Genomic DNA, 24,149 nt, shown 5'->3' with positions numbered 1-24,149 from the left:
GCGCATTTAAGGCAAGTCTTCGACCGCCTACGAAAGTTTCAACTGAAAATGAACCCCCTGAAATGTGCTTTTGGGGTTGCTGCTGGAAAGTTCCTCGGGTTTACTGTTCGACACAGGGGCATCGAGATTGAACAAGCCAAAATTGACGCCATAATGAAGATGCCTGAGCCGAGAAACCTTCATGAGCTTAAAAGCTTACAAGGGAAGTTGGCTTACATCCGAAGGTTCATATCAAACCTAGCAGGAAGATGTCAACCTTTTAGTCGGTTGATGAAAAAGGGCATCCCGTTCATATGGGACGAGGCATGCAAGAGCGCATTTGAGAGTATCAAGTCATACTTGATGAAGCCGCCTGTGCTAACCGCTCCTGCCCATGGTCGCCCGCTGATCCTTTATATCTCCGCCCAAGATTGTTCTGTGGGCGCCTTGCTTGCTCAAGAAAATGACAAAGGGAAGGAGAATGCTCTCTACTATCTTAGTAGAATGATGACCCCGAACGAGTTAAAGTACTCCCCAATTGAAAAGCTATGTTTGGCACTTGTGTTCGCCATCAAAAAACTTAAGCACTACTTTGAGGCTCATACAATCCGGCTTGTTTCCAAAGCGAACCCGGTGAAGTATGTTATGGCGAAGGTCGTGCTCTCTGACCGCCTTGCAAGGTGGTACTTATTGTTCCAACAATTTGAAATCATCTATGTGCCGCAGAAGTCTGTCAAGGGGCAAACCTTAGCCGATTTCTTAGCAGACCATCCAATACCTGCTGAATGGGAGTTGTCTGACGATTTGCCTGATGAAGATGTGCTTGTCATTGAAGTCCTACCCCCATGGAAAATGTACTTTGATGGAGCTTCGCATAGAGAAGGGGCAGGTGCTGGAGTTGTCTTCGTCACTCCAGAAGGCGAGGTGTTGCCATATTCATTCACCTTGACCGAGCAATGTTCAAACAACGTTGCTGAGTATCAAGCATTGATACTTGGGCTCGAAATAGCGGCTGACATGAAGCAACTAAGAATTAACATTTATGGAGATTCAAAGTTGATCATAAACCAAGTATTGGGTCTATATGAAGTGAAAAAGGCGGAGTTAGTCCCATATAACAACTATGCCAAGATACTCATGCAATGGTTAGGGGACGTCACAATTGAACATGTACCGAGGAAAGAAAACAAGCAAGCTGACGCCTTAGCCGCATTGGCTTCAACTATTGCTCATCCTGCAGCCCGAATACAAGTATGTCAAAGGTGGGTGGTTCCACCAATCTTTAATGAAGACGGCTCAGTTGATGAAACCGTTGAACTCCCTACTGCCTCAGTGTATGATATAGGCAAAGACGACTGGAGGCAACTGTTAATTGACTACCTCACTGATGGAAAGTTACCTGAAGATCCCCGTAAAAGGGTGGATGTAAAGCGTCGAACTCCTCGCTTCATCTACTATAAAGAAACATTGTATCGTCGTTCCTTTGATGGAATATTTCTCCGATGTCTAGGGGAAGAGGAAGCTTTACAAGCTATGCAAGAAGCTCATTCTGGGGTTTGCGGTGCACATCAATCCGGTCCCAAGTTACATTTCCACATTAAGCGAATGGGATATTATTGGCCTACAATGGTGAAGGATTGCATAGACTATGCTCGAAGGTGCCAAGCTTGTCAATATCATGCAAACTTTATCCATCAACCACCAGAACCTCTGCACCCAACAGTTGCATCTTGGCCATTTGATGCTTGGGGACTTGATGTGGTTGGCCCAATTACGCCTAAGTCATCTGCAGGGCATGCCTACATACTAGCTGCCACCGATTACTTTTCAAAGTGGGCGGAAGCCGTGGCATTGAAGGAGGTGAAGAAAGAAAATGTTGCAGACTTTCTCCGTGTCCACATCGTCTATCGATTTGGTATCCCGCGATATATCTTAACAGATAACGGGAAGCCCTTTGACAACAAGTTGATGGACAAGATCTGCAAGCTTTTTGACTTTAAGCAGCGAAACTCATCAGCTTACTATGCAGCTGCAAATGGACTTGCTGAAGCTTTTAACAAGACCCAATGCAATTTGTTGAAGAAAGTGGTCTCCAAATCGAAAAGAGACTGGCATGACAGAATGGAAGAAGCTTTGTGGGCGTATAGAACCACATACCGCACACCTACTCAAAGCACTCCATACTCTTTGGTGTATGGTATAGAAGCGGTCCTGCCTCTAGAACGTCAAATACCTTCCTTAAGGTTGGCTATACAGGAGGGTCTTACTGATGAAGAAAATGCTAAGCTACGCTTGGCTGAGTTAGAAGCCTTGGATGAGAAACGGCTGCAAGCGCAACAAAGCCTGGAGTGCTATCAAGCTCGCATGTCTAGAGCTTTTAACAAAAGGGTAAGGACCCGTTCCTTTCAAATTGGGGACAAGGTCCTAGCTGTTCGCAGGCCCATCATCGTCATGAGAAAAACTGGTCACAAGTTCACTTCAAGGTGGGATGGTCCCTACGTGATTCTAGAAGTTTACACCGGTGGGGCTTACAAGTTGATTAGTGAAGATGGTTTGAAGATCGGTCCAATCAATGGAAGGTTCCTAAAGCTTTACCACCCTTAAACTTGGGGTGTCAACACAAGTCGTGGAAATATGATGAACGACTCATCCACCAAATATGCAGCACGTGGTTAAACTGCTAATGCATCTCGCTTTGTCTATGGGTGGGCTCAAATCATAGACGCTCCTGGCCCGCATGAGTCTAAACTGTGAACGGCTCTACTTTGTAAAAAAAAAAAATCATTTGAACTACGTTTGACTTGATCTCCTTGATAGGAGTACGTAGGCAGCTTAGAAATCAAATTATCTAAGTTCAGTCATAACAAAACAAATCCAACTCATGTTGCAAGAATGTTGTATCAAGACAATCATCCAATAAATCAAAGTAAAGATGTTATTGCTAGAAGACCAGCGTACAAACGAGAAACGTTTAGTTATCAAAAGTTAGAATGAAATTACAAAAGTTCTTGCAATCAAAAAGAGAAACTAAAGGACAAAGAGCATCAGTCAACAAAAAAGCCTAAAGCTAAGCATATCGTCTTTGCATGCTTCTAAGCCTCTCTTTGCCTCCTTTAGTCTCGCTTCATCCTCTGGCGTCAGTACAATTAGTTCCTTAATACGAGTGACCTCAGCCTTAGCCTCCAAAATGGCAGTCTTGACGTTGCCCAGGTCGTCCGTCGTTTTGGCAACCGCAGTGTCGCATTCCTCCACCTTGGCGCGAACTAACTTCAGTTCTTTCTCCAGTTCCTCTTCCCGATCTTTTGCAGTCTTAAGCATCTTATGTTGGCCCAATAGATCTTTCTTGAGTCTCTTAAACTCGTCTTCTGCATTCTTGAGCTCATCCTTCGCCGAAGATAAAGACTGGGACTCGCTTGATGTTTTGTCAGAAATTGTGGACCTTAGGTTATCAAAGGCTTGAGCTTTTGTGAAAATCTCTTCAACCCGTGTTTCTAAAGGGGAGATGTCAAGGTCTAACTTCCGGAGGTTTGCAAAAGCATCCGTAAAGTTCTCTTGCAAAGATGAAACGTGCTCTACCGAGGTTTCGTCCAGCTTTTTGCGAAGCTTGTTCCAGACATTTATGACGACTACCTTAAATTCTTCCAGTACGAGGTCTTTTCCATCAAAGACCTCGGTTCTATCTTGCTGACTTACGCGTGGCTCGTCGAAGGAATTCCCTGACTGGAGCGTGTTCGATGCTGAGGCATTGTTTGAGTGTCCGCTTTCTCCAAGATTGCTTGCAGCCCCTCCTTGATTCGATGACTCAGCTCCTCCCCTAGCGGGTATCGCCACATTTTCCTATCAAGAAGTAAAAGGGGGGTAAACTAAACGCTATCAATAATAAGTGGGATAAGCGAGAACAGTGGTTTACCTCCACTGGGGAAGGCGAACGTCTGTCTCGTCGCCGTTTCCAGTGGTGGTCGCGGCTATCTTCATCATCCGAGTCCTGTCGTATCACATCAACTTCCTTTCGTGGAATAATGTTTTCCTTTCTCTTCTTGGGTGACGGTTTACTTTCTTGGACTGGACGTTTGCCTTTCTGGGAGGTACCGACTTCATGCTGCATATCAGCTGGATACTCAGGAACTAAATCGTTAATGCTGCGCTCAAGGTAGTCCCCATGGACTTGGGCCCACCAATCCTTGTAACTCCGCGAGAAGTACTTTTTCATAGTGACAGTGACTCGAGTCGCGGGGAATGTCACTCGCGACCCTGAGCCCCTAAGTGTAAAGTGGCGCCAACGTTGGAAACCCTCCGAAAGTGTGAATTCACGTTCGTCATTGCCCAATATGCCAGAACTGCCATCCTGATAGTACCCAAATTGTCGGCTAAACCGATGGGGAGTGTAAGGCTCGGCGAGACATGTATCTGTCCATCGTAATACGAGGTAGTTAGAACGGAGACACATGAAGTAATCGTCATCGGTGTCGTGGGCATTCCCGTCATCAAGGAAGTGAAGATCCTTAGTTAAGTGGCGTGTCGTGCAAAGCCAGTTGGCACTGTCAGCTTTGAAAATCTTGCGACGAGCCTCCACTGGTCCGTAATATCTCGCACCACCTTCCCCCGAGTAAGCGATCATTAACGGAGAAGCTGACATGTGGTCTTTTGCGAAATGAGTGTCGAAATAAAGCGACAACCATCCATACACATAGTGAATGGGGAAACGACTATTGGCTAGCCCCGGGGTATTAGATTGGGATATCACGTTCAATCCGGTGTAGATGCTCGCAAGCACGGGGATCCCAAGGTTCAATGTTCTGCCTGTCGCCATTAAGCAAGCCATTTTGAATGTCTGAAAGCGAATGACTCGCGTCATTTTAATGGGGAGCACGAATACGCACAGCCAGCAACTCAAGAATGCCGCTAAGTGAGTTTCATTTTCATGTTCAGGGGGAATTCCAAGCTCGGCAAAGGGTGCTTTGGTCGTTTTAGTCCATCCCTTGAATGCTGGGATCTTGCCATTTGGATTTTGGGTGTTCCTTGGGCGAGTTTTCTTCTTGTCCTCTTTCCTTGGCATTGGTCTGTCATAAACTGGCGGTCTTCTACTCCAAAATTCTATTCAGTCAACAATGTGAACTGAACGGTCGTTATTGTTTCTTTCACGACGACTCCCTCGTTGCCTATTTCGGTCACTAATGTAGCAATATGCTTGGAACAAGTACTTACAACTTTGAGGAGTGGAGTTAGGGTTGGCGTCTTCCCCCGTTAATTCTGAGGCGGTTGGGACATACTCGTCATAGATGTCGCCAGATATTGGTAGACCACAGAGCACATGCACATCCCAAAGTGAGATTGAGAGCTCACCGAGGGATGTAAGCAGTGTATTGGTCATAGGGCACCACGCTTCGCAGAACGCTTGGATGATATGCGTCGAGCGGTCGTAGGTGAACAACGAGGCGTATATGCCATCGTAGATCGTCACGGCCTCCAGGAGCTCACGGTGCATACTGAGTATAGTCTCAGTCCATTCCCAATATCCCGGTGTGAAGCTGAACTCGGCTCTGAAGATGGGATGTTGGTTCCATGAAGCCTCACCCCTAAGGATCCGTCTCCCTAGGGTCGGGAGTGGGTCTGAGTATTCTGTATGACCTAGCCCGGTTTTTAGAACCCATGTTTTGGATGGCTGGTGTTCGGCATTACGGGTCCATTCTTCCACTCGATAAGGCAGTGTTGGGGCAAGGAGGGTTCTTGGCGTCATTGGTGGGTAAACGATGAACGACATGCTTTTTGTTTCAGTCTCATCGCTTGATACTTTGAGCCTTCTCTTCTGATCGGCTCCCACAGTTTCCCCAAACACTACCATTGTTCAAAAATCGTTTGCGATGTATGAATCTGCATTAAGAACCAAGAGGCCAAGTCCAAAAATATAAGACAATTTTGAGGTCAGTGCCAAAAATAATATATATATATATATATATTGCCGCAAAATGCCTATGCTACATATGTTATATATGGTATTCACAAGCAAACATTAATTATGCTATGTGTATATATATATATATATATATATATATATATATATATATATATATATATATATATATATATATATTATGTACGTGATACACACAAAATATAAGAAGCAAACATGGATTATGTACATATGGGCACGTACGTTACTAAAATATATTATGTGCATGCATATATATGAGTTGCAAGGTGGAAGCCAAAGATATATGTATATATAATTATATATATATATTATCAGATGGACCAGTGCAAAGCAAAACACATGCTGCGTATATGTGTGTAATGTGTTCATACTTCATACACACTGCCCAAAGAAACCTTGTATGAATTGAATATATTATATAATATATGTATATATGTTATATATCATAGGCAACCACACGTGGCATACTATATGCATACCTAAACTACATGCAAATGCAAGCAACTACACTTGGAGTCTTGGACAACTTCATATATGTGGACGGTGTATGTGTATATATTATACATACATGCTCAAGTGGAGTATTAAAAGAAGCAAGAGGCGTGATTCTACACTGACACACGCAATAAATAAAAATCCCCAGCAGACACGTTAAAACCAAAAAAGGCAGAGCACATCTGCACATGTCCCCATGAAGACTCATGGTTTTTGAGAATATGAAGACTCAATGGTTAAGTACGGAGGCAAGCACATAATGAGTCTCTATTTAAATGCAAAGCAGAAGCGAAAGCTCCAGCGAAAAGCTCTCGCTCTTTTGGTACCTCTGTTGGTGAGCACGGCGGAACCTCAACGAGCTTTCTTCTCCGTCAAATTCACTAGCGACACCCTACTTCTCCAAGCAATCGGTCCTCCGGCCACGGGCCCACGGTGCACGGCAAACTCCTGGAATACACCAAAAGCAAAGTATGAGCCTTTCAATTCCAGAGCCTCCTCTATGAATAGCAACTCCCATAGTGGTTCCATCTTCTCCGTCGATGAACCGACGGAAACTCGCCGGAGCACGTGCCCGGAGTACCCAATGGCTTTCATCTCCGACTGACGGTGCAAAACCAAACCATTCCGGAAAACTTCCAGGCTGCGGTGAGTTCAAACGAAGGTGAAATACACCTCAGGAAATTTCCAGGCGCTTCCTACTCAATGCCGCACATATGTTGGTCCCTTCTTTCCCTCCTGTCAAAAGGAAATGAAGAAAAAAACAAGAAAATAGTCTAGTGCAAAGGTTAAAATTACCTTATCACTGGTGAACGGGATTGCAGCTAAAGTGGAGATCAGTTGCAGGCAGCTTTAGTTCTTGGTGTGGAGAAATTGTAAATTCCTGAGAGCTATTTATAGGTGCAGAGTTCTGAAATCTGTATGAGTTTGGATGTGCTTAGGACTCAGATTCTGTTGGTTAATCCAAATCGGATTGTGAACCGTGTGGTGCAAACTATAATGTGATGAGGATTCTAAAACTAATTTATGGGTTGTGAGCAGCTGGTAAATCTGTGCGTAAGAGAAGGAACACGAAAGCTTGCAAACATCGCTGAGGTCCAAATTTCAAGTTACGGGAAGAGACTTTTTTTTTTTTTTTTTTTTTTTGGCTTAAAATCAGAATTGCAGTTCGGGTAGAATTTTCTCAAAAATGAAATGGGCCTTTAACAATATTGTAGCAAATTGGGCTTTTGGATACGGTGCTTGTTGGGCCATTGTGGTCAAAATGTCATTGTTGGGTTGCAATTGGTAAATATGGGCATCCGGACAACGGTTAATTTCGAGACTTTCTTCCCTTTGCATCTAAGGCACGTCAAGCAAGTCTCGAGGGGGCAATTTGTAAGCATTGAAAATTTAAATAATATTGTTGGACCGTGGTGGATAATTGGTTGCTAAATTAATTACTTTAATTGAGGTAATTGGACTAATATTTATTTAATTGGGTTAATGAAATGGCCCATTGAATAATTAATTAGTTTAATTACTTAATTAAATGTAATTGGATGTTGGATTGTTCGGCCCGAGATGACGAAATATTTAATCGAGTTGGACCAGACGGCTATTGAATCAATTGGACTGCATAATTAGCGGGCTTGACTTGGTCTTGGCCCACTAAAATTATATGTGGATTATATAATTTTGAGGAATTTGAATATTTGATATTATTTGGAAATTTAATGAAATCATGAACCTGGACGCAATGGTGTCCCGATACATTCCTTAATTTAATTAAAGAAATTAAATTAAATAAGGAATTAAGAGTTGGTTGGAGATTTTCTCTCACCCTCACCACTATAAATAGTGGTTTTATTTTCAAGAATGGGAGCTCTGGAAATCTGCACATCGAAGCTCTGCCGAAATCTCGCCAGGATCTCATCTGGAACACGCCCGCAGTTATATATACTGCGTATATTGCGCTGAGGAATACGCCATTTGAACACCGGAAGCCCTTCCTTGAAGATCAAGCTGCATATTAGCCCTTCATTGAAGAACAAGCTACATAACTCCGGAGGCCCTTCAGCAAGGAACTACTTCCAGTTCGGTATACTCCCGAACTCGGCATACTTCCAGTTCGGCATACTCCCGAACTCGGCATACTTCCAGTTCAACATACTTTGAACTCGGCATACTTCCAGTTCAACATACTTTGAACTCGGCATACTTCAAGTTCAGCATACTCTGAACTCGGCACACCTCCAACAAGGAACAAGGAACTACTTCAAGTTCAGCATACTCTGAACTCGGCACACTTCTAATTTGGCATATTCCAAATTTGGCACACTTCCAATAGGTATATTTGTAGTAGAGAATCAGAGGACTTCTCCTATACAGAGATTGTACCCCTTCCCGTTTGATATATACTTGATACTACTTGTAACCGATACTTTGAATTTTGAACATATACAATTCAAGTTTTTCGCGTTTACAGTTTCCTTGTTCATCCGTTTTATTTTTGTAAATCCATTTTGTCCCTATGATATTAGCATGTTCCGGTTTGGGGACTAGCTCCCAGACATTGTGTCTGTTGAATTGCTGTAATTCTTCTTGCATGGCTTCTACCCAAAATTCATCTTTTAGGGCTTCTGTGATGTTTTTGGGTTCAATTTTTGAGGTGTAGCAATAGTCATAGTCTCCTTCTTCCATTTTTTTGATAGTCTCGTTTCTTTCCTCTGGTCCTGATTCCTTCATTTAGTCCTCCTATGATGTTCTCTATTGGATGATTCTTCTGTACCCTGGTTTCATCAGTGGTATGGATTTCTTTTTTTTTCTTCAAGGTCTACAGCTTCTTCTTTTTCTAATGTTTCTGGTTCTGATTTCTGATTGTGTGATGTTGGAACTGCTGTTTCAACACCAGTTATCTCTTCATCATCTTTGGGAAAATCTTCTGTTGTGTCATTGACCACAACATTGATGGACTCCATGACAGTGTTTGTCCTAAGGTTATATACTCGGTATGCCCGGCTGTTTGAGGAGTATCCTAGAAAGATCCCTTCATCTCCTTTGATATCAAACTTTCCCAATGGTTCTCTATCTTTTAGAATATAGCATTTGCTTCCAAACACATGTGTGTGTTTTAAATTTGGTGTTCTTCCTTTCCAGATTTGATATGGTGTCATGTTGATTTCTTTTCGAATGAATACTCGGTTTATCAGGTAGCATGCTGTGTTAACTGCTTCTGCCCAGAATTTTGATGGAAGCCTTTTGTGATTTAAGAGGACTCTTGCCATTTCTTGGATGGTTCGATTCTTTCGTTCAACTACCCCCTTTTGTTGGGGTGTTTTTGGTGCGGAGAACTCATGATGAATTCCATTTTCTGTACAGTATTCTTTGAATTTTGAATTCTCGAACTCTCTTCCATGATCACTTCTTAGGCGAATAATGTTTCCTATTCTTCCTTCTTTTTCATTCTGAATTTTGATGATGAGGGTTTTGAATGTTTCAAATGCTTCTGATTTTTCTCTAAGAAAGTTTACCCATGTGAATCTTGAGTAGTCATCAACTGTTACATAGACATATCTTTTTCCCCCTATGCTTTCTGTCTGAGTTGGTCCAAACAAGTCCATGTGAAGTAGTTCTAAGATTCTAGAAGTGTATAATCCTGAGGTCTTCTTATGGGCTGTTCGGGTTATCTTGTTTTCAAGGCATGCATCACATTTTTTGCTATCATCTATGTCAAGTGTTGGAACTCCTCCATAGACTCCCTTCTTTAAACCCTTTTTCATGTCATGAAAGTTTATGTGGCCCATCCGTTGGTGCCATAGTTGTGTTTGATTGATAGTTGTCTGTAGGCAAGATAGATCACCGTCCCATGTGTAGCATTTATTTGTGGATTTTCTTCCGATCATAACACATTCATGATTATGATTGAGAACATTGCAACTATTTTTTGTGAATTCCACTTTAAGTTCATCTTCACATAGTTGACTTATACTAATCAGGTTTGCTTTTAACCCCTGCACTAGGAAGACTTTTGACAGTTTTGGTAGTCCATGTACATTCAGGATTCCATTTGCAACGATTTTCCCTTTTCCTCCATCTCCGAAGGTAACATATCCTTCATCTTTATAGTGTATGTTCTCTAAATTTTCTGGATTTCCAGTCATATGCCTGGAACATCCACTGTCAAAATACCATATATCTTGCTCCTTGTTTGTTTTGGAAGTGTATGCAACATTTTGGTCTTTCCTTACCCAGATTTTCTTGCTATTATTTCTGTTGTGTGGTGACCATACCCTGTTGTTTTGTCTGTAGTAATAGTCGTTTTGTCTTTTGTAGCAATGTGCTTTGATCTGTCCTAGTTTGTGACAATAGTAGCACCTTATTCTTCTTCGATGTCGGAAGTGCTGTTGCGACACCTCCTGTATTTCAGGTTGGTTATTCTCACTGGTGTCCGTGCTTGGAGTCCCGGGTCTTTTGATAAGCTCCTTAATTTCTTGTAGCAGTTTTGTTTCTCTGTTCTTGAGGTCTAGGAGTTCGTTCTGGGCTTCTTTGTACTGTTTCTCTATTCGCTCTTTTTCATTCTTTAAATAGTGATTATCTTCCATGAGTTCCAAGTTTTTCTTGATGATTTGCTCCCATTTGGCATTTAGTTGAGAGTATGCCTCTAGTAACTCTTGCATGTCATCACTATTGTTGTCTTCATGACTAGCAGTGAATGCTACGAAGTTCGTGTTGTTATCATCTTCTTCACTATCTGAGTCATCGCTCAGAGTTGTTATATATGTTTTATTTTTCCTTTTCAAGTATGTAGCACATTCTGATTGAATGTGTCCAAAGCCTTTGCATTCATAGCATTGTATTCCTTCAGTAATTGTATTATCTCTTCTCTTTGGATTGGATGGTTTTTTATTTGTAGAATTTACCGGGTTGTTTGAGAAGTTTTTATTTCTGGACTTGTTAAACTTCTTGAGAACTCGGTTAAAATTCTTTGTTAGTAGTGCAATTGACTGTTTCATGGTTTCTGAATCAGTTTCTGAGTTCTCTTCTTGTCTGGACTGTAATGCTATTCCTTTACCATTCTTTTTCTGACCTTATAGCATCTCCAGTTCATAGGTTTGAAGATTTCCGATTAGGTCACTTATTCTGTATATATTCAGATCTTTATGCTCTTGAATAGCGGTGACTTTCATTTGGAATCTTCCCGGTAGTGAGCGTAGAACCTTTTTGACGATCCTATGTTCGGGTATAGGTTCGCCTAAGTTGAATGCGTCTCCAGATATACTTAAGACTCTGGCACTGAATTGGGTGATGCTTTCTTCCTCCCCCATTTTCAGGTTTTCAAATTCGGTTTGTATCATCTGAAGCTTCGATTGTCTTACAGTTGTGTTTCCTTCATGATGATCGCACAATATACTCCACGCAATTTTGGCTATGCGTGTTGATGCAATTAGTTTAAAAGTGTCTTCGCTTACTGCCCCATATATTGCATTCATAGCTTTTGAGTTGAAATCATATTCGGTTTTCTCTTCTTCGCTCCAATCAGTTCTAGGTTTTGCATTCCCTTTATCATCAACTGGAGTTTTCCATTCGTTTTCTATTGCATTCCAGACGCCTTCTCCTTGTGCTAGAATGTATATCTGCATTCGAGCTTTCCAGTAGGAGAAGTTTGTGCCAAGTAGAGCTGGGGGTCTATTGTTTGAAAGACCTTCTCTTGGGAACTCCATTTGGATCCTGCTGGTAACTTGAGCAGACCCGCTCTGATACCAATTGAAATTAATATAGATGTTTGAATTCGGTAACGTTGAAACAGACGTAGTGACACAAATATTTATAACGCAGTTTCGGGCAAACAGCCCTAATCTGCGAGGCACTTCTCAAATTGAGAATTAGCCTAAATCCACTAAAAGCTCAATATTTAAAGTACACTTGGTTTAGGGAACGGGGATTACACAATATGATTTCCTATCAAGCTATTGAGACCTAAACACTTGTACTACTTTTCAAGGGGATTTGGGTATCTCTCTCAATTACTCTCGTGCTCACGATTAGGTGCTGAAAGCGTAAGAAGAGGAGTTGTGATGCATCTTCTTTTATAAGCCGAGAGTTATTGATTGAATGGGAATAGGGTTGCTAATCCTATTTAGATTAGGAATTGAATTCCTAATCCTTGTTTGACTTGATGATCCCCTTTTGTCTAGAATTTGACAAACTTGTCAACAAAGATGAAGTGGTAAGATATATAGGGAACGTTATGCTGTGGAATCGTGCTCACCTTGCAAGGTGGACACGATTCCATATTCATAATTTCTATACTATAAATTCATAATTTCTATATTGTAGATTCATAAAATTTATACTTTAGATTCATAATTTTTAAACCGTAAATTCATAATTTAAATACAGTAAATTCATAATTTCTATACAGTAGATTCATAATTTTTATACTACAAGTTCATAATATCTGTACTATAGATTCATAATTTCTAAACTGTATAGTTATCAAATTATGAACATATAGTTCTGTGATTTGTGAAAACAGAGTTCAACAATTGTGAATATGAACATCGAAAATTATGAACATATAGCTCTATAATTATGAATCTATAGTATAAAAATTATGAATATGAAATCGTGCCCACGTTTCCACAACATAATTTGCCGATATATAGCGAGCTATAAAGGGCTGAGATTCCTAATGCTTGAATTTCTTTGAGAAGTGATAAAAGGAGTCCGTCAAAGAAAGTGGGATTATATTATATTCGCGGCTAACTCCGCAAAATCAAACATTTATTATAAATATTTTATTAGTGGCCATTAAACCATTAGACATTTCAATAGCCTAGCCTTTAATCATGTATTGATGTTGAGTATGTGAAAGGTTGTATGAAACCTTATATAATGGAGTGAAGGCTAATGAAATGACACACATATTGTTGTGCCCTACATTTGGTGTTCTTCTTCTTCTCCTCCTTTTTCTCTTCTTTACGTATACACGCATACATATATATGAACCTCCGGGCGAGTTACCGTGCAAACATCACGTGAGAACTGAGCTAGTTGATAGGCCAAACTATAACAACATTCAATTTATTTATTTTTATTATTTGTCAATCTCAATTAAGTTAGTTGGATGGGCATGCAACATCCGTCGTTATATCGTGGACTGCGGTGCACGTGCACCGTGGTCAAAACGACGCCATTTCTTTAAGTAAAGAAACAGTGCGCCGTTACTGTTAACGGAGCGCGTATTTTTTGGTGTGTTAATTATCAACTGAAACTACTGTGTATCTAAACTGACACTATGTACAATGTATCTAAATCGACACTGCCTCACGTATTATTTTATATATTATCAAATGAAACTGCAGTTATATCAAAATGATACTGTAGTTGTGGTGAAATGAAACTGCAGTTTATATAAAATGAAACTGAATAACATTTCACATATTTGCGTGTATATAGTGCAATGAAGTTGTAGTTATATCAAAATGATCATGAAGTTGTGTTTTAATGAAACTATAGTGTACATAAAATAAAATTAAATAACATTTTCACATATTTGAGTGTATAAATATCGAATGAAATTGTAGTTGTGTTGGACTGAAACTGCAGTGTATTCAAAATGAAACTGAATAACAGAGTTACTTTTTGCGGAACGGGTGCCGTTTCATTTCATTAAACAAAATGATGTCGTTTTGAAGTTCGATGTATAATCAATTATGCACCGCGGTGCACGATATAATTTACCATGCAGCATAGTTGCAGCACAATTAGCTGATTTTATAGAAGGGCATGCAGTATAGTTAATTGATTTTATAAAAATCATTTAAAAAGCACTCAAACATAGTATCTATTCTATACTTTCTTAAAGTACTAGAGCCGAAAGGGTTTGATCCTGTAATCTTTTTTCAAGGAGAGCCACATAAGTGCCATATGAGCACAAGGTGTTTGGCAAAGCATTCAAACTATAAATCTTAATCCAACAAAAATACTCAAACAGTCTAGATGAAAACACTCCAACAGTACAGTTTAAATCTTATCTTACAACAATAAAAGCAACACTTACAAATTCTTAATTTTACTAACATAAAAATTCAAACAATTAAACTTTACAAAAAGAAAAACACTCAAATAGATTAAATCTTACTCCAAAACACTTAGGTTATGTTTGGTATAATAGTTAGTCTATAAACAACAAATATGAGTGTTTGGTCAATTTATTGCTCCAAAACACTAAAATTCAAAAAGCTGCTCAAAGTAGCTTTTTCGATAAGCTTATTTTGTATGTAATAAGCTATCAGCTAACAACTAATTTACCCAACATATTTGGCTAAAGTGTCATCCTGTACCATGAACTATAACTGACTCTTCATGCCGCACCCTGATCTAGTGAAATCAAGTAGTAAAATCCACTAATCCAATCAGTTAACAACTATTTATCAAACACCAATTGTTATATCGTGGATCGCGGTGCATAATCGATTATGCACCGCGCGGTGCATAATCGATTATGCACCGCGCATCAAAACAGCGCGCTGTTAGTGTTAACGGAGTGACACTACAGTGTATCTAAACCGACACTGCCTCACGTATTATTTTTATATTATCAAATGAAAGTGCAGTTATATCAAAATGATGTTGTAGTTGTGGTGAAATGAAACTACAGTATATATAAAATGAAACTGAATAACATTTCACATATTTGAGTGTATATTGTACAATGAAGCTGTAATTATATCGAAATGATCATGTAGTTGTGTTTTAATGAAACTATAGTGTATATAAAATAAAATTAAATAACATTTTCACATATTTGAGTGTATAAATATTGAATGAAACTGTAGTTATATCGAAATGAAACTGTAGTATATCGAAATGAAACTGTAGTTGTGTTGAACTGAAACTGCAGTGTATACAAAATGAAATTGAAGAACAGAGTTATTTTTTACGGAACGGCGCGAAACGGATTCTGTTTCTTTTCATTAAATAAAACGACGTCGTTTGATGCCCAGTGCATAATCGATTATGCACCGCGGTAATTTTCTATCAAACACCCTTAAGCAATCTGATCCGCATTTGTCATCGCTAATCACTTGTGTGCTGCTCAATTACATTTTTTTTTTTAATAATCCAAAAACTAGTTCTTCGGCAAAGAAAAAAAAAATCAATAGAATTTTAACTAGGCATTCAAACCCTTAGATTTGAATAAACTAAGACTTAGATTCTAATAGTCTTTGGAAGGGGTACGTTTGCCATCTAAAGTTAGATATTCATAGTGAACTTACTAATCACATTCATATTTAAAATTTAAAATTATATTACTCCATAACATGCTAATATATAAAAAGGAAACCTTCTCAAAGTTTAATTTTTATTTAATTTGTAACTTAAAATAAATTATAAACTTTAAAATAAGCGCAGCACTACTAAACAGGGTTAATAATTAAGATAGTTAAATCAAAACTTTAAAATAAGCGCAGCACTACTAAACAGGGTTAATAATTAAGATAGTTAAATCTTTAATTTTGTCTTTCACCAAATTAAGCCCTCCCTCTCTCATTAGCAAGTTTTGCCTTAAATTGAAGTTGTCATTTTGCCCAATCTTTACAACGAAAACGAACTCCTATCATCGATGATCCCAAATCAGACTCCCCTTACTCGTCAACTCCAAATTAAACCTACTTTTCTCACATGCATATATAATTCAAACATGCATATATAATTCAAACATAGCATTCTGTTAAATCTTATTACTCAAGGAAAACATATTGTCCATAGTCTTGTACATTCTAACATCACTATGGCAAAAAATTGGAAATTCTTCAACTCCACCTACATCAAATTTTCTCCAAACCTTACTTTTCAAGTTATAAATCAAAATGGAAAGTTGTTTACTGTTTATAGATAACAACACAATCTTATTACTCCAAGGAAAACATATTGTCCATAGTCCTGTACATTCTAACATCACTATGGCAAAAAATTGGAAATTCTTCAACTCCACCTACATCAAATTTTCTCCAAACCTTACTTTTCAAGTTATAAACCAATATGGAAAGTTGTTTACTGTTTATAGATAACAACACAATCTCCCCAGCATGATTGGTAGTGAAGCGCAGGGCTCTAACTTCGTCGATTCTATATGGAATGATAGTAATAATTTTCTCCCAACATTTCTTAAATTTCTCCCAAGTCCAAACACCCATGTAGGATGAGCTTATTTCGAAAACAAGAACAATAGCCAGTCGACCTCCATCAACTTGTAGCAACCCAAATGCATGTGTATAATAATACTGTAATGAAATTTCATTTGGAAGAGGTATCTCAAAAAAACTCTCAGACCCGACTTCAAATGCCACTATACCAAAGCTAAGAGGGTGAACTTTAGTCAGCCAATTGCACTTATAGGAATAGATAACGCCATCAATGTAGACACTGGTATCGGAATAGTTAGCCCAAAAGCTAGCCCAATAGTTAGCGCAGCGATAGCCATCAAAGGTGTAAAGGAGGTGGGAATTGCTGTTGTTGTTATTGATCTCCCTCCACGATTTATCCACTCCCACCGTCAAAACCCAATGCTTATACTTGAAAAAGATGGTTCCATCCCTCCTGCCGTTTACTCGATCAATAGAAGTTGAGGCTGACATCAAAACTTTGTATCTTTTAGATTCTGAATCGAACCCTAATAGTGCACATGGAGATTCGACGTGGAATGGGATTCTTGGGAGGGAAATACGCTGTCCGGTACTAACGTTGCAAACGTCAACGTAGCTGTTGTTTTTGTGCAGACAAACCAGGCCGTCAGAGGAAGAGCGTAGATGGTCTACTACATAGGGTTGACCGTCCAAGTAGCGGGCACGGTTGGCTTGGAGCTGCTGAGGGTTTTTTTCGCTGAAATTTATGGTGTAAAACACAGGGGTGGAACGGGAGTGGTAGGGCGTTCGAGGTATGATAACAATGAGGATGCCCGCCCTATTGGGAAGCTTCAAGGACAAGCTGCGATGCAGAACGCCAAAGCCATGATCAGCTATGAGAGCGGAAAAGAATTTAGAAACGCACCTGAGTCGTACTAGGGATTTAGCAGGAAGCTTGGAGAGAATCTCCACGAGAATGTCTTTGGGGAGAAAAAGAAAAGGTAGCTTTGAAACACCCATCGTTGTCGTCTTCTCCGATGCGCTCATTGTATCCTACGAGGTTAATTTGCAGGAGTTTTAGGGTGGTGGGTACGGTTAATTTTGAGTATCCTCGTTCTAGCTAGCTAGATGGAGGATGCATGGAGTTTTTAAGGTTTTAAGGTACCTTGCTAAAGGCTGTCGTCTCAGATTTGAGTTATACTTAAACTAAAACTATCAGATCCCTACTCCTATTCATTCCGATACAGCTAATGTTAGTTGTAATCTATAAATTTAAGACTTTCTAATTAATGGGTATGTTTAAAAACGATAAGATATGAAAATGACTAGCCTTCAACGTATATTCTTTAATTTGGGCAACTTATTGCGCGCTATCCAATTATTTTTTAAAAAACTTTTTTAGGAAAAAGTCCAAATTAACCACTAAAACTATACTATCTATACTTCTATACTATATATAAAAAAAAATCATGAATTTAACTTTCCGTCCAATTTCTAACAAATATCCCTTTCTAATAAAATATATTGTTTTCCACTTTCCTATTCTTACTATAATTCTAGGTTAAAATTTATATTCTAATATTATAAAATAGTGTAATACAACTCCTAATAGAATATATTATTTCCTACTTTCCTATTCGTACTATAATTCTACACTAGAATTCCTATTCGTAATACAATAGGACAATATATATATATATATATATATATATATATATATATATATATATATATATATATATATATATATATATAAACAAAATCGTGAAATTTTAACTTCCCGCCCAATTCTTAAAAAATCTCTCTTCCTAATAAAATATATTGATTTCTACTTTCCCATTCGTACAATAATTCTGCGTTTAAATTCTATTCTAATATTATAAAATAGTGTAATACAATCTATACTATATATAAAAAAAAATCCTGAAATTTTAACTTCCCGCCCAATTCCTAAAAAATCTCTCTTCCTAATAAAATATATTAATTTCTACAATAATTCTGGGTTAAAATTTTATTGTAATATTATAAAATTGTGTAATACTATTCGTATTCTAATCTATATCTATTTTATATATCGGTGTTGCAATAATCGTGTCATTGGTCGCGGCGAGGAAGGCCGGAATCGGCCTCCTCAGCGGCCGCCTCGCCGGCTGAACCGGCCTTTAATTTTTATTTTTTTTTAAGTTGTAAAGTGTTGTCCGTTTTGGACAAATATTTTTTTGAAATCGCGTATTTTTTCGAGATCTATCCACCGCAAACTGCCGTAGGCGGTTTGGCCCACCAATTTCTAAAAAAAAATACTTTATTAAAGAGTTTCTAAGAAAAAACTATGAGAACCTTATGTTTTATTAATGAATTTTTAAAAATTTTAATTAAACAATTGTCCCGTGCATTATTTAATAATCTTTCTTTATAATTGGTCAAATTATTTAATTATGATAAATTTGGGAATAATTAATGATGGTAATAGAAATCCTAAAAGAATATAGAACTGAAGAATATTTAATTATTGTTATATTATTATTGTGACTCACGGAATACAAGAGTTAATGACATTTTTGGTCCTAGACTTATTGGGGCATTGACACTTTTCATCCTCCATAATAAAAATTGCCACTTAGTAGCCACTGTTATTGATTGTTGGACAATTTTGATCCTCCGTCAATGACGCCGTTTGTTGACTGTGAATTAGAAGGGTTTTTCTGTCTTTTTATGTTCTAATCCTTATATTTCTCCATCCATTGGTCACTGCTACATCCATTTCTTCAAACTGAGGTTATCCGCTTCAGTCCTTTCTAACATTAAGAAACCATCTTCACCCAACTAACAATCACGAATTTTACATTTGACATCAATCTCAAGATAATGGAAACAAGTGCAGTTGGAATAGAAAGGGCGTTAGTCCATGCCTGTGGAAATTTTGTCGAGCATACAACATAACTAGCAAAGTCAGGAATATCACCCAACCCCTCCCTTAACCTTTCTGCATCAACTATAATAGGTATGCCCCTACTCTTTGCCTCCTGCACTACAATCAAAGCAGTCTCATGCAGCCTTCCATCTAAGTAGACAATATTTACTCCAAGCGCTGAAGACAATTTTGATTTGGGTATGTAGACCCTCAGATATCATGGGTGGATATCCTGGAGTGAAAATGCACGTGCGAGTTTTTTTTTTTTTTTTTTTTTTTTTTTTGGTTGTCAACAATGACATATGTGAATGGTGAGTTTCCTCCTTTGGACACCACCATAAAAGATGTATCAACACCATCCCGAGTCATCAGCAACCTTAGATATGATCCTTGGATTAAGACCAAGACGAATTTTATCATCCGGGTTTTATCAAAGCATTGCCAGTGTTACCACCTCCTTGAACCTCAAAGCTGGTGCTCCGAATTTTATCATCCGGGTTGGGGAATGAAGCTACAGCAGTCAGGAAGTCAACACCGGCCATTCCAACACCTCAGACAATGCGATTTTTGGGGAGCGGCGGATTCCACATTTTCAACATGAAACTTCAATGAATTTCAGGGAGAATAACAGAGTTTTTGAGGTTGTGCACCAAGTAGTTGTGGTCAAAGAGAGAGAGATGGGAAGGATATTTGTGGTCAATATGGAAGGGAGGACTTACAGGTGCAAATTCTACATCACGCCATCTACCACTACAACTGCTATTTACCATAGGAGGGTTCGCCGACCTGCTGCCCTCTCTGCTTCGCCGGAACCAAAAACCACCGGTGAAGGCCCCAACCTCGCCGGATCTGTTGCTGCACCGCCAGATCTGCCTTACTGGTCCGTCGCCGGAAGGAGTTACTGCCTCGTATGCTCGCCGCCGTACCCACAACTCGCCGGAGAAGAACCTCGCTGCTACTCACTACCGACGGTTACTACTTAGCCGCCAAGTCTCGCCATCTCGCCTCACAGGAGTCACAGCAGCGCTGGTCTAAACAAGATTAGAAGAATAAGACATAAAAAGACAGAAAATCCCTTCTAATTCACGGTCAACAAACGGCTTCATTGACGGAGGATCAAAACTGTCCAACGACCAATAACAGTGTCTACTGAGTGACAATTTTTATTATGGAGGATGAAAAGTGTCAATGCCTCAATAAGTCTAGGACCAAAAATGACATTAACTCCGGAATACAATACAAGAATATTTAATTATGGTTATATTGTTATTGTGCCTCACGACCATTATATACTAACAGTACTTGAAAAGAAACTAATAATAATAATAATAATAATAATAATAATAATAATAATAATAATAATAATAATAATAATAATAATAATAATAATAATAATAATAATAATATAATAATAATAATAATATAAGTGGTAATAATAATATCTAAAAGTAATTAAGTGTTAATAATAATAGTAAGAATATTAACGTAAGAGTAGTAACATAGAATAAATTGTACTCCCTCTGTCCCATTTTGCCTGTCCTGTTAACTATTCATTGGTCAATCCAACTCTTTCTTCGTTGCTTATTTTCTTTAGTAATTTTTAATTATTTTTAAATTTGATTTTTTATGTTTAATAGTACTTTTAATGTAGTTTCTAAATATATAAATTTTATATATTAAAAATAAACTTAATATTATTAAAAATTGAAGTAAAAATAGCTTCAGTCAAGCCTCGTTAACCGAACCAGACAAACAAAATGGGACGGAGGGAGTAATAATTAATAAATATAGTCTAGGATTAAATTTGGAATTGTCAAGAAAGATAAACGACCTCTGGTGAAATTAACTCTTAAATAATTATATATCGATTTAAATATTCTTAATATATTACAACAATTCCATTCCGTGCATCGCACGGGTGAAAATACTAGTTATAATTAAAAGTAAAATCATTCTTCTAACATTTTTCCGCCAAAACTCATTGTATTGGTCAAATTATTTACTTAAGACAAAGGGGAGCCCGTCCCCTTTGTAAATGATGTGGGATCACATCAAAAATGTTGGGAAAGATGAGCTCTTGAGCTCCTCTATATTGCTCCTCTTGTCCATCAATGTAGGCCAGTATTGAGAAAGCCAAAAGGCTCTTATTTAAGAAGTCTTAGTTTAATTGCTTCTTATTTTAGTTTTTTTTTTTAAATTTTTTATTAGGGGTGTTTGGGAAACATTAACTCAAAATGTATATTTGTAGTTTTAGTTTTTAGCAGTTTGGAGAAAATTGCTGAGTTATTAAATAATATTTTTGGTGTTTTGATTAAAAACAAAATGTTAAAATGGTGGATTTGTTAAAATTTTGTTGAATTTGTCAAAACAAGGCTATTATTAATAATTACTAGTATTTTCACCCGTGCGATGCACGGAATGTAATTGTTGTAATATATTAAGAATACTTAAATCGATATATAATTATTTAAGAGTTAATTTCACCAGAGGTCGTTTATCTTTCCTGACAATTCCAAATTTAATCCTAGACTATAGTTATTAATTATTACAATTTATTCTATGTTACAACTCTTACGTTAATATTCTTACTATTATTATTAACACTTAATTACTTGTAGATATTATTATTACCACTTATATTATTATTATTATATTATTATTATTAGTTTCTTTTCAAGTACTGTTAGTATATAATGGTCGTGAGGCACAATAATAATATAATCATAATTAAATATTCTTGTATTGTATTCCGGAGTTAATGTCATTTTTGGTCCTAGACTTATTGAGGCATTGACATTTTTCATCCTACATAATAAAAATTGCCACTTAGTAGACACTGTTATTGGTCGTTGGACAGTTTTGATCCTCCGTCAATGAAGCCGTTTGTTGACCGTGAGTTAGAAGGGCTTTTCTGTCTTTTTATGTTTTATTCTTCTAATCTTGTTTAGACCAGCGCTGCTATGACTCCTGTGAGGCGAGATGGCGAGACTTGGCGGCTAAGTAGTAACCGTCGGTAGTGAGTAGCAGCGAGGTTCTTCTCCGGCGAGTTGTGGGTACGGCGGCGAGCATACGAGGCAGTAACTCCTTCCGGCGACGGACCAGTAAGGCAGATCTGGCGGTGCAGCAACAGATCCGGCGAGGTTGGGGCTTTCACCGGTGGTTTTTGGTTTCGGCGAAGCAGAGAGGGCAGCAGGTCGGCGAACCCTCCTATGGTAAATAGCAGTTGTAGTGGTAGATGGCGTGATGTAGAATTTGCACCTGTAAGTCCTCCCTTCCATATTGACCACAAATATCCTTCCCATCTCTCTCTCTCTCTCTCTCTCTCTGACCACAACTACTTGGTGCACAACCTCAAAAACTCTGTTATTCTACCTGAAATTCATTGAAGTTTCAAGCAGAAAATGTGGAATCCGCCACTCCCCAAAAATTGCATTGTCTGAGGTGTTGGAATGGCCGGTGTTGACTTCCTGGCTGCTGTAGCGTCATTCCCCAACCCGGATGATAAAATTCGGAGCACCAGCTTTGAGGTTCAAGGAGGTGGTAACACTGGCAATGCTTTGATAAAACCCGGATGATAAAATTCGTCTTGGTCTTAATCCAAGGATCATATCTAAGGTTGCTGATGACTCGCATGACGAAAGAATACTTGATGAGCTTGAAAGGGATGGTGTTGATACATCTTTTATGGTGGTGTCCAAAGGAGGAAACTCACCATTCACATATGTCATTGTTGACAACCAAAAAAAAAAAAAAACTCGCACGTGCATTTTCACTCCAGGATATCCACCCATGATATCTGAGGGTCTACATACCCAAATCAAAATTGTCTTCAGCGCTTGGAGTAAATATTGTCTACTTAGATGGAAGGCTGCATGAGACTGCTTTGATTGTAGTGCAGGAGGCAAAGAGTAGGGGCATACCTATTATAGTTGATGCAGAAAGGTTAAGGGAGGGGTTGGGTGATATTCCTGACTTTGCTAGTTATGTTGTATGCTCGAAAAAATTTCCACAGGCATGGACTAACGCCCTTTCTATTCCAACTGCACTTGTTTCCATTATCTTGAGATTGATGTCAAATGTAAAATTCGTGATTGTTAGTTGGGTGAAGATGGTTTCTTAATGTTAGAAAGGACTGAAGCGGATAACCTCAGTTTGAAGAAATGGATGTAGCAATGACCAAGGGATGGAGAAATACAAGGATTAGAACATAAAAAGACAGAAAAACCCTTCTAATTCACGGTCAACAAACGGCGTCATTGACAGAGGATCAAAACTGTCCAACGATCAATAACAGTGGCTACTAAGTGGCAATTTTATTATGGAGGATGAAAAGTGTCAATGCCCCAATAAGTCTAGGACAAAAAATGGCATTAACTCTTTTATTCCGTGAGTCACAATAATAATATAACAATAATTAAATATTGTTCAATTCTATATTCTACTAGGATTTCTATTACCATCATTAATTATTCCCAAATTTACCATAATTAAATAATTTGACCAATTATAAAGAAAGATTATTAAATAATGCACGGGACAATTGTTTAATTAAAAATTTTAAAAATTCATTAATAAAACATAAGGTTCTCATAGTTTTTTCTTAGAAACTCTTTAATAAAGTATTTTTTTTTTTAGAAATTGGAGGGCCAAACCGCCTACGGCAGTTTGCGGTGGATAGATCTCGAAAAAATACGCGATTTCAAAAAAACATTTGTCCAAAACG

General features: G+C 38.3%; 1 protein-coding gene across 1 annotated transcript; it reads right to left on the bottom strand.

Annotated features, from left to right (window-relative positions):
• Window positions 1–16,302: 16,302 nt before the first annotated feature.
• Window positions 16,303–17,535, bottom strand: LOC109162648 (putative F-box protein At1g47790). The gene has a single exon (XM_019311335.1). It carries the CDS (start codon window positions 17,533–17,535, stop codon window positions 16,303–16,305), a length of 1,233 nt encoding a protein of 410 aa, XP_019166880.1.
• Between the last annotated feature and the right edge of the window lie 6,614 nt (window positions 17,536–24,149).

This window comes from Ipomoea nil, unplaced genomic scaffold (assembly GCF_001879475.1).
Source record: "Ipomoea nil cultivar Tokyo-kokei standard unplaced genomic scaffold, Asagao_1.1 scaffold2957, whole genome shotgun sequence".
Lineage (NCBI taxonomy): Eukaryota > Viridiplantae > Streptophyta > Magnoliopsida > Solanales > Convolvulaceae > Ipomoea > Ipomoea nil.
This window is presented reverse-complemented; position numbering and strand designations above follow the sequence as displayed.

Excerpts from the sequence above, each read along its gene's own strand:
- LOC109162648 (XM_019311335.1), bottom strand. The coding sequence starts at position 17,535 with ATGGGTGTTTCAAAGCTACCTTTTCTTTTTCTCCCCAAAGACATTCTC.